At 34.7% G+C, this 11,658-nt stretch overlaps 1 protein-coding gene across 1 annotated transcript; it reads right to left on the reverse strand.

Annotated features, from left to right (window-relative positions):
* Positions 1–250: 250 nt before the first annotated feature.
* Positions 251–5,975, reverse strand: LOC121984417 (vesicle-associated membrane protein 721-like). Its single transcript, XM_042537342.1, has 5 exons — positions 5,639–5,975; positions 1,151–1,292; positions 942–1,062; positions 781–843; positions 251–661 (listed from the first exon to the last, which is right to left on the reverse strand). Exons 1-5 carry the CDS (start codon positions 5,826–5,828, stop codon positions 518–520), a joined length of 660 nt encoding a protein of 219 aa, XP_042393276.1. The 5' UTR covers positions 5,829–5,975; the 3' UTR covers positions 251–517.
* Positions 5,976–11,658: the final 5,683 nt, after the last annotated feature.

Here is an 11,658-nt window from a genome sequence, read left to right on the forward strand (position 1 = left end):
GTCTAAATTGTCTTCATGCATTATCATCTTTTGGCTGCTCCAGTTTGAACTGAGAAATCAATGCATTGTGTAATCTTGTTCCAGTTTAAGTTGTCTTGATTAATTAGTCTAGTTACACGTGCATAAACTTTATTCATATTTCAAGCTTTATGCATGCAAAACCTCAAGCCACTGCACATTATTATTATTATCAGACTTTGCGGAACAATATATGGATTAGTTAGCCCACAGACACAATGACAAATAAGCATCAACACAAAGTAGTAATATGACCATTCATATTGGCAAAAACATGCTTTCAGCATACACAATAATATGTTGATTCTTCATAAGATGCTAGGTTGATTGCAGTAACGAGGAGGTAGAAAAGGGAATTGTTTGCAAAAAGAAACCCAAACCACATTCCGCAAATGTTTATGCAGAAGCTATACAATGACGCAAGTAGTGGCACCATGTTTGACGACTGCACAAGGGAGGAAATTGCTGAGACAGTTGCATATCTGCATATCGATGCTCATTAGCATTTGAAGCCATGACAAACGGACAAAACTATGATGAGAATCAGTGCGATGATGATGCCCAGGACGATCAACTTAATCTTCATGTTCTGCAGCCACATCTTCCTCCTCATTGTTGTACCTTGCTGTCGAAAATCTTGGGCCTATGGCATCATGCAGAATATATTCCAGAAGTGGATGTTAATACTTCCACCATTATAAAGTCCAATAGATAAATTCATAAGAGTGAGGGACAGATATCTTGGGACTATAGTTTCAGCACCTGGGATCGAAGGCTTTCTGTCTTATCAACAAGCAACTCAATTTTCTCACCACGGTCAAGAACCTGAATAATGAAAGATGAACATGATAAAGCACCAAAGATATCAGTGCAGGTAAAAAAATACTGCATAACATGAATTGAAGATGACAACGGCTAAACACCTTCTCAATATTTTCCATCATAACGCCTTTGACTTCCGAAACCTGAGCTTTCACCTTGGAGAGCTTGCTGATCTCTTCTGGGTGGTCAACACAGTATTGCATGTGCTCTTTAAGCTTGGAGCTGATACAATAGTAAATGTTTCAATATTACTCATGTTTTCTGCTAAGAGATCATAAGAATGACTATCAAGCAGCCCTTGTTAAGGTACCCAAATTCATGGCTGAGGCTATTTGCTGGAGCAGTTGCAGCTTTTCCTCCTCCATATCTTTTGCTAAAGTCCTCCTTCACCCTCTCCAGAAAAGCAATCGGAACTTGCCTACCTAAAGATTCAACAGCAACTACACAATATGCTGCAATATTCACATTTCCAGTTAGTCACTGAACTAAACAAGAAAATATCAACTCTCACAATGCTCAAGTAGTCAACAAGGATACACAAGGTCAACTCTAGGAAAACCAAGTCAGTGACAATAAACTGTAGGACTGAAGAACGTAAAAGAATCAATCAGACAAATATCACCCAACAAGATCCTACAAAAGCTTATTGATTTAACTACATAAATTCTATGCATTAGGCAGACAAGTGAAAAGCCTGCCACCAACTTCCAAATTATGCTAGAAAATACACAGCACCACGCATATTTATAAACTTCAAACTGCCCTCCAAAAATACCATGTGCTGAAACCCTACTAAAACATTTGGTACTGCTAAGAGTGAGTATCAATCATTTTTCATGCAACATACTTTGCATGTTCCAAACATTAAAATGGAAAGTAGGGAACCTTGTGCTGAACACCCCCACTAAATCATTTCGTACTGTTAAGGGTGAATATCATTCTCATGCGACAGACAGTGTCAGTGTGGATGCTCCAAACATTAAAATGGAAAGTAGAGGTCCTTCAACTGCCCTCAAAGCATACGACATGGCATCTAAGAAACATCATACAATTTATTAATAGGAGCTAACATAACTCATAACCTCCACTCCAATGACCCTTCCGCTGCCTTCAAAGCATACAACATGGCATTCTAAGAAACATCATGTAATTTCTTTATAAGAGCTAAAAATAACGCAGCCTCCACTCCGATGAAATTGCTTTTCTTTACCCAAGGTGTTATACAAATCATTTTCAATATACCCAGATTATGCTTGTTTTGAGTTGAGTTACTACAAGATGGAACTATATCTATTTACTAATAACAGAAGTAAGCACAACTAAAAATGTGTCATTCTTTTCAAGCAGGGTGGAATGGCGTTTCCCCTTAACATATACCATGACTTCTTCATAGCTAGAATATAAGTATGAAGTCTTGCATGCAAAAGATCAAAGCGACATAGCATACAAATATAACTTAGGAACAACTATGAACTACTTATACTAAAGGAAGTTTCATTAATATAATTTGACCGGTGACAAACAAAGTTACCAAAGCTTTCCATCTTAGGCATGATATCATCACAGTTGCACATCTCATTGCATGTCAATCAGGACAATCAAAACAATACCTTAGGCATGTTATGATCATGGTGGAAAACGTCATTCAATGTAAATTGATACACATGAAATGTATTATTCCGTTTGAAAATTAGGTCAGCATGAGCAAGAATTACTTGTTTTGTAGTCATGATCAAGGTTGAGAATCTCATCGCTGTTGGTCAACACAAGCAAAAGGTATAGTAACATTTGAAAACCAAAATAAAAAACCAGGTTGGCACATGCAAGTATCACTGTTTTGCAGGTGTTGGAAAATACCAAATACATGCTCATATTGAATGAATAATTATACAAGCCTTTGTTATGGCCCATATTAGGCAAGACAAACTTTGATGGTCGGGAAAAGGGATGAGTGAGCTACCATGAATTCTTCTCCCTCTAGTTGCTAGCTCAACCTCGTGTGGATATGAGGGAAGAAAACGAGGAGAACAATACCTCAACCTCATGCTCATACTCATTTTACCTTGATCAACAATATTCTTCCCCTAAATTTACTTGGATCAATTAAAGGGATGCCCGGTGCACGAAGCTCCAACCATGCGGGGTCCCGGGGAAGGATCCATTATACACAGCCTTACCCTGTTTTTTGCAAGAGGTTGTTTCGAGGATTCGAACCCGTGACCTTTTGGTCACATGGCAACAACTTTACCGTTGCGCCAAGGTAACAACTTGGACCAATTCATAAAAATTAATTTGTTCATGGTTAAACCCAATTGAATTGAGAATGATTCAACCCAAACTAGAATTCTAGATTAAGCCCAAAAGCAAAGCCTGAAAGGATGAGTGCTACCATCAATTTTTCTTCCTCCTCTTCCTCATCTTCTTCCTATGCTTTTTCTATCCCTTGTTCTTTTTCTCATAATTCTTCAATTCATTAAACCCATCACTGTTCCTCATTACTCTCCTTCTAATTGCTCAATCTCTCACACAAACTCAATCTAATGCGAGTCTAAAGGAAGAAGACAAGGAGAAAAATATTCTCCCTTGATTTTACTAGATTAAATTATGAAAAATCAATCTGTTCACAATCAAGTGCAGCTCAATTAAAAGATGATTCAACCCAAACTAGGATCCCAAATTAAGCCCAATCAAGCCCCAAAGCAGCCATAATCAATAAAAGAAAGATTCCACAAATATCGCTCAACTAAAATTCTTCTGAGCCCAAGTTGAGTCACTAAATCCAACCAAATTAAATAATGTTAAATTCCAAACAATTAATTAACTAAATATGCATTGCAGCTAGGCTTAGATATTAGAATAGTTATATAAATAAAATATAAAACTATAACTATATATAAGTATCAGATTGAGTAATGTTATACCTTTCCAAGAAGTGTTTGTAGATAAATAGGCTAAGTTAGGAGATCAAAGAGGTGAAATTGGTCTAAAACTAGAAACTAGATTGTCATAGTTTGACCCATGCCAACCTTAAGAAAGACAGATGGAAATTAGCATGTAAAACTTTAAGCTTGGTTGTTATTGAGACATGCAAGTACTAAATAGTAGGAATTACAGAATTTTGAGAATAAGATGTCTAGCAGAGACATCACATCAAAAATAATAATTAGTACACAAGTGTAACTTTCCACAAGCCTGAAACAACAGGTGCACACTGAAAAATATGAGCCACTAAGGGTCTGTTTGTCTCACATAAAATATTAAGGCTGTGTAATATGTTTTTCAAGTGAAGCGTTTTGGCTTGTTACAACAAAAATATTTTTCCATTCCTCTCCTTCATTATCTTCCTTCCAAAGCTCGACCAACAACTCCTTCTACCAAGCAACAAGCCAAGCAGCGATGAGTGATGGCAGGTAGTAGTCTTGGTGGGTAATTGCAACTCAGTCTCGGCAAGTGGTTATTAGATTCAGGGTGGCACAACAAATTCGGTGCAGCCATAGTAGGAGCACCACCAACAGATCCTTCTGTCAGGCGACATGAAACAAGCAACAACAGGCAACAAGTGACAGTCTAAGGCAATGGTCTTGATGGGCGACGACAAGTGACAGTCCAAAGAGCAATGGTGGCTTAGTCTCGTCTGGCAACAATGAGTTACTGTTTGTGAGGGAATGGAGTGAAGAGGGTTGTTGCCAATGTGTGAGAGTTACTGATAATAGAGGAAATCACTTCTGCTTGTTTTGAGAGAAAGTAAGTTTCACCCAAAATGGCAACATTTTCCTTTGATGAGGATAATATTTTTCCCTTGGCCATGATTTTCCATGAAGCAAAATACTACAAAACCTAGAAATTTTTTTCAAAAATACAAATAGACCCTAAAAGTAAGTTATCATTCAATGTGAATTTACTAGAAAAGTGGCAGGACCAAAGCTCAATATGAGAAAGCCTCTCTCAGATCCAATCAACATCACAAAAGGTTCATAATAACAGGCAAAGGCAAGATATAAGATCTTCATTAAATAGAATGGCTTGTCTAACTTAAATTTAGAGAAAGGAAAAGAAAGGAATTTCCACTTTCATATGATAATATTCCTTATCTGAAACTTGTGGTATTAATTCCAGAAGTGAACAAATGACCAAGCATCAAAAATACCTTTACATCATGATTCTTCAAGGTTAATATAAAGATACAGTTCACAAAAGAACATTCAAACTTAAAACTAAAATAATCAACAAAATTAAAAAATGTTTCTGAAACACAATTATCAAAGATGACGTACAGTTTCTAATTCATTTATGCAAGCATGACATAGATGAGGCCTTTTCCGGATCTTTCAATTCTCTGTTGTCTTGGTCTCAAAACGAATTGTAATATTTTTACAATGAATAGAGCAAATATACTGATCTGTCCTAACTGACGTCAAGTTATCATATCTTTGGATGAATCAGCTTCTGCACCAACACTGGTTTCACTAAAATTGCATCTTTCACTCAAAAGTAAACCAATATTGGGCAGAAGCATCAGGTTAACAAAAGTCTTCATTTAAAAAAAAAAATACAAGCAAATAACTAAAAGATGCAAGAAGTTTCCACTTAATATCTTCGAACTACACTATGATCCAGCGAAGCAAGACAACGACAGAAACCCTAGATTCACCCCCACCAAATACTATAAACAACAAACCCCAATCAAAATCCCTCGTTCTACTTATCAAAATCATGGAAAATCAAAACTTCATCGAGATTCGACCGAACCAGAGAAAACCCTTGAGTCAAGAATGAGGCACAGATACAAGGGGCTCACTGTATCCATCCTCGACGAGATAGTTGAATGTGTGGTCGTCGCAGTTGTAGGTGAACTTATTGTTGGTGGCGGGGAGCTTCTGCAGGCACTGGGCAGCGATGCTGTTGAAGTTACCGGTGAACTCCGTGTACTCCGCCAGGATCACCGTCCCCCGCGAGACGAAACTGTAGATGAGCGATTGCTGACCCATATTCCGATCGCGCGAAGACTCCTTGATGCTGGACCTTGGCTGAAGCGAGATCGGAGGAACAAGGCCGATCTAAACGGCAAACGGCAGCGAGAGAGAAAAGGGACAGGGCAAGTGGAAGGAAAGCGATAGAAATTGGACTGTTAACGTACTGGAGTCGAAGGGGGTAAATTAAAAAATGCCAGACTAGTCTGCGTTGGTTTCGGAACTTTATACTCAGAACCCCTTTTCTTTTTAAATATTAAAATAATATTTTTCTGGTAAATTTTGATAATTTATCTAAAGAAAAATAAATAAATAAACACTGATCATTAGAATTATTGTACGTCAGTATTATTGTAGAGGTTACGAATTGTCACAGTAGGTAGTTATTTTGTAGCTGAAATGTATAAAAATAAAAATTTTATACAAAATATTTTTATATTAAAATAATTTTTTATTAATTTGAATAAAATTATTTTAATATATTTAAAATAGTAGTCCTTTAATGATTATTATAATATTACAACAATCAATTAATTGAAATTTATATATTGTAGAAACTAATTAAATAGCTGCTATAATTATTATAGAAGTTATTAATTAGCTATGTCATGTTATAGAGGCCAATTAAATGGCTATGATAATTTTGTGACTCCTACAATAATACCATAATGATATTAATCATATTGAAATTATTTTGATTAAATTTAAAGAATTATGACTAAATGGTTAAAGAGTTTTTTTTATATAAACCTATTTTATGTATAATTTTTTTTTTTATCAAGTTCAGTTAATTTATTTTTATTTAGTGTAATAGCTGTAATCTTGAAATAAGAATATTTTCCATATAAGAAATATGATGGAATGATATTTAACTCTTTTAAAACAAAATTATCCTTTTGATAATTAGGACGGTAAATGAATTAAGCGTTCGTGAACAAGTTTGGTGTTCGACTTGGTAAGAGTTTGTTTATGTTCGTTCAATATACATAAAATTAATTAAACAAACAAGTTTGAACAGCTCATTATGCTAAATAAACAAGTTTGAACACATATGTGTTCAACTCGTTAACGTTCGTGAACAACATTCGTGAACAATATTCGTAAACAACGTTCATAAACCATGTTCACAAATCATATTCATTAATAAAACTCTTTTTAATATGCTAAATAAACAATAAAATAAAATAAAATAAATAAATAAATTTAAATTATCAAGCTCAATAATCAATCAAATAACTAAAAATTTCAAATAATCAAATAATTTTGAATTGAGAGCTTGATAACATCTAAACGAACCAAGCTCAAGCCAAGTTTGAATTGAGAGCTTGATAACATCTAAACGAAACAAGCTCAAATCAAGCTTCAAACAAGCTCAAGGTCATAAAAAAATAAATCAAGTCAAGCTTGAACACTCATTTCAAAAGCTCGGTTCATTTTAAGCTCGGCTTGGCTCAACTTGATTACCTTATCAAATAAGTTTGAATATCCTAAAGTTCAACTTGATTCGGCTTGTTTACCGTCCTATTGATAATTATGATAATTAAGAGTACTTTTTTAATTTTTACTCTTTATCAAAAGACACGTATTAACTTACTTTAAAGTTACTCTCTATTTACAATTAAAATTTTATTAAAGAGCATATTTATTATTTTAAATATGTTTTTTTCAATCTGCTTCTTTCCATCTATTATCACACACAACTAACAATTGACTAAATATGATTTTAACCGATTGAGGGCGTGTGAAGTACTTAATAATAAAAATCACGGGATTCATGTGCTTATTTGGGTAAAAGATAATAGATTTATTATAGTAAGGTAAACACGATTACTTTTCTATAGATATATAGTCTAATGGAAAAAAAATCTCTTTCATCTTCTAATTAAATTGACAGTTAACTACAAGTTAATCTGGTAACCTTTTACTATAATATACAAGTTAACCCCATAAATTATTTTCTTTCACATCACTTATAATTTAAAGACGGACTATCTGAGGCATCTTATGTATGTGTAATCATCTTTTATTATAATATAAAAAGGTGAAGTATAAGAATTTTCCATCAAATCACAAGTATAAGAATGTTGATCATCGCCGATATTTTTAAATTTATTTTGATAATTGATAAAAAATATTTATAAGACCAAATGATGGATCTTACGAGGAGTGGGGGTGTGCTTGAGCACCCTTTTACTCTCGGAAAATTCCACCAATATATTACAGTCCGAGGGGCAGCGAGAAGGAAGACAAACTCGATCCGACTCCCTTCTTTAAGCACTCTCTTTTTTCTTTATTTGGATCCGCCACTGTATAAGACCGAATCAATCATCAATTAACCAGTTCGAATAGTTAAATAATTATAAAAAATATAGTTAAAAAATAATAAATAAATATTTAATATTACTTTAAGACTCCAAATAATTTTTTTTTGTCACGACAGAATATTACGAGTGCAATGTATCCATGAACTCAAGATCTCTAAAGTCATCAAATACAAATATTTGATGCTTTTATAATTTAAAAATAAATAAATAAACAATAAAGACTAATTTAGTGGATATATATAATTAATGATACTCATTTAGTACATTTAGTACGAATTCAATATCATCAAATAATTTTTCCAAAATGTGTTCAGTGATCAAAGTGATTTCTAATTGGAAAATAAACTAATTATTTGATTACTAATTGTTGATTTAGTAAGCAACTAACAATTTATTTTGTTTTCTAATAACTAATTTTAAATGTAAATTAATTTTCCACGACCGTCGATAATTAATTTATCCTTAAGACTTATTTGAATTATCAATTAATTATTCATAGTTTAGATTATTGTTAAATTACATAAATTTGATTATTTAAGATAATTAATTAATTATTAAGACCCTCTAATCATGATCCTTCAAAAAAAATTAAATAGTATTAATTCCCCGGCAGCCATAATGGCCATTCAACAGCAATCCCCTTCTGCAATTAACCTTGTATTCAGGTTAGGTTAAGGCAAAAATTAATGGTATACCAGTCAGCACCATACTTCCTCTCAACCTCAGAAAACAGAGTTGACATCCCTTAAATTCTGATTGATATCTTGGCCACTGTCAAGGAGTAGGCCAAGCAATGCAGACAAGTTCAAATACTAGATCTACGTCCATTGAGCATGAGCATGATGAATAACATTAAGTGATGCCAAACACCAAGGAAACAGTTAACATCATACTCAGCATGCAAAAGACATGGAAAAACCATCGAATAAGAGAAAGGTGATCTTGCTCAGGCAGTAGTTTCAGACTTCAATACACTATACAGTTGTTCCAACTCCATAGAATGGTAGCTTTAGATGCAAGTCGAAGCAACAGGTCATCTTGCTGAGGTACCTAATAAATTTCCTTTTCACAGAATAAATATTCTCAGAGTGAAATGTAAGCTAAAGAGGATGGTGACATTCCAATTGGTTTGGTACTTGATGAATACTGTTGAACTTTTAGATGCTTGTTCTAAGCTTATTAGTTGAGGAATAGACTAATAGAGATAGCTCACCAAATTGACACTGATCATGAAAAGATGTCAGCGTTCTATGAACTGTTCTTAACATGATTCTCATGTTTTGAGAAAGCTCTTAAGAATTCTCCTAAATGGTTTTGGATTAAACTCACAGGAACTAGATTCACCATGGGTTTTGCTTGAAATCAATTAATATTACAAGTTTTAATAAGAAAATATTACAGTTACAGAGGTGACCGAAATAGAAATTTAATCAAGGTTACTCTGTTTCCATGGCCATCTCATATTCTCATTCTTAAAGAGATCAAGAAAGTGGCTTTCCTAAAACTGCAATCAAGTTTCTGCCACCACACCCGACCTCTCGCAAAGGGTGGCCCCCTTCAAGCAAAATGCGACACATGAAGATGTCATGTCGCTCATTGTAGGATTAAGTCCACACGGATAAACTAAATCCAATTAAATTCAATGGATGGATTTAATCTCCATAAAATATAATTGTCATTAAATAAACTAAATTCTAATTAAGTGATCTAATGCTTAATTGCATATAAATGAGATTTGGATTAAATGGACGTGGATTCAATGTGTAATTCCAATAACTCGGTTCATTAATATTGATGGACTATTAATGAGGGATGAACTTTATGGTAGATAATCCCCATAGGTTGAGTCGAGTATATAAAAGAATAGATTGGTTCAATTAAGACATGCTAAATCTATAGGACCGTAAATACACTAGAAGAGGGTGAATAGCATTTTTCGAAAATTAGGAATTAAAACAAGTTATGCAGCGGAAAGGGAAACAAAAGACAATGCTAACAAAAACTAGGTTTTACTTAGTTCGGAGCCTATGACAACTCCTATTCCAAGACCGACGATCGTCGATCGCTTTTGTTGGGCAATCACTATCAGTTCGAATAAGGTGTTACAAGTATTGAGTACAAGAACTGAAATCGTTACCGACAAATAGAAAGCAAATAAGAATCTTTTGTTCTTCGAATTTCGGAGCAACCTTTCAATATCGTCGAAGTTTTTTCAAAGCAGCATATAAGAGGGAAACTTATAGTAGTTGTTGTTGTGGAGCTGCTGGTCGAAGACCCTTATATAGGCCCATTCCGAGCGCCTGGAGCCCCCTCCGGGCACTTGGACTATGCTGACGTGGCTCGGCCAGTCGACGCGCTCCAACTCATCTTTGGGATAACTTTTTTGGTTCAAGCGCCTGAGCTAATTCTAGGTGTCCAGACCACCTGGGTGTCTGCCCAGGCACCGACTGGTCGCAACTGGTCTGGGTGCCCGAATTAGCTCTGGGCGCCCGGACTCCCCTTTTTATCAATTCTTCTTGTTGCAAAAAAGAGTTAGTGTAGATAGATACGAACATAGTTATCCTGCAAAACAGAGTTAGCACAACATAATAAGATATGAGTAATAATTAGATCTTGTCTCCCCGAGATCAGGATCTAGTCAGGGTCTCAGCTTAGATTTCCCAAATGAACCTAAGCTGGACCGATGCCTACAGTTTCCTCAACGGAGAACGTGTCCTCATTGGATCTCTCCTCCAGTTACTTACCTTCACTTACCATTTGCAGTCGCTTGACTTGCCTTTGACCCACCAGATCTTCTCGCCAGTTGTCAGGTCCATAGACTCAACTGGGCTTCGGTCGGTTGTTAGGTCCCACGGACCAAACCAGACTTCCCACCAGATATTAGGCCTCGTGGACCTATCTGGACTTCCCATCAGCTATTGGGTCCCGCGGGCCTAGTTGAATTTCAGCCTGGTGTTAGGTCCTTCAGACCAATCAACTCTTGCACACTTGGTAGAAAGATTAGACAAACAACACATCTAACTTTAACATATTTGTCATACATCAAAATCAGATTATTAGTGCAACCTACACCAACAATTTCCTCCTTTTTGATATAATGACAATCTGGGTTAAAGTTAGAAGAAAAATACAATTAAGCAATCATTGAGTTAAATTGAGTAAAGTGAGTTAATTTTTCTAACCTAACCCACTATCCTTTCCCTTTGGTATATATAAAAAAAAATTAATGCATGAAGCATAAATAATTAAAGAAAGATTTAGCAAAAAGGACTTTGCAAACTTAGTTTTTCAAGCAAGTTTTCAAATAATTATGTTAAGTACTTCAAAAAAATTTTGAAAACAAGGTTTTGAAAATCAACTACTTTAAATAGAAAGAGCTATCTACTTCAAATAGAATGAGCTATCTTTTGCAAGTAATGTTTTCAAATAAAAATTTTACAAAGGTAAAAACTCAAGTTCATTTTATAGAGGATTAAATATTTTTAAGAAAATTTTGCAAGGCTTTTCAAATAATTTGGTAAAAC

This window comes from Zingiber officinale, chromosome 1B, assembly GCF_018446385.1.
Source record: "Zingiber officinale cultivar Zhangliang chromosome 1B, Zo_v1.1, whole genome shotgun sequence".
Taxonomy (NCBI): domain Eukaryota; kingdom Viridiplantae; phylum Streptophyta; class Magnoliopsida; order Zingiberales; family Zingiberaceae; genus Zingiber; species Zingiber officinale.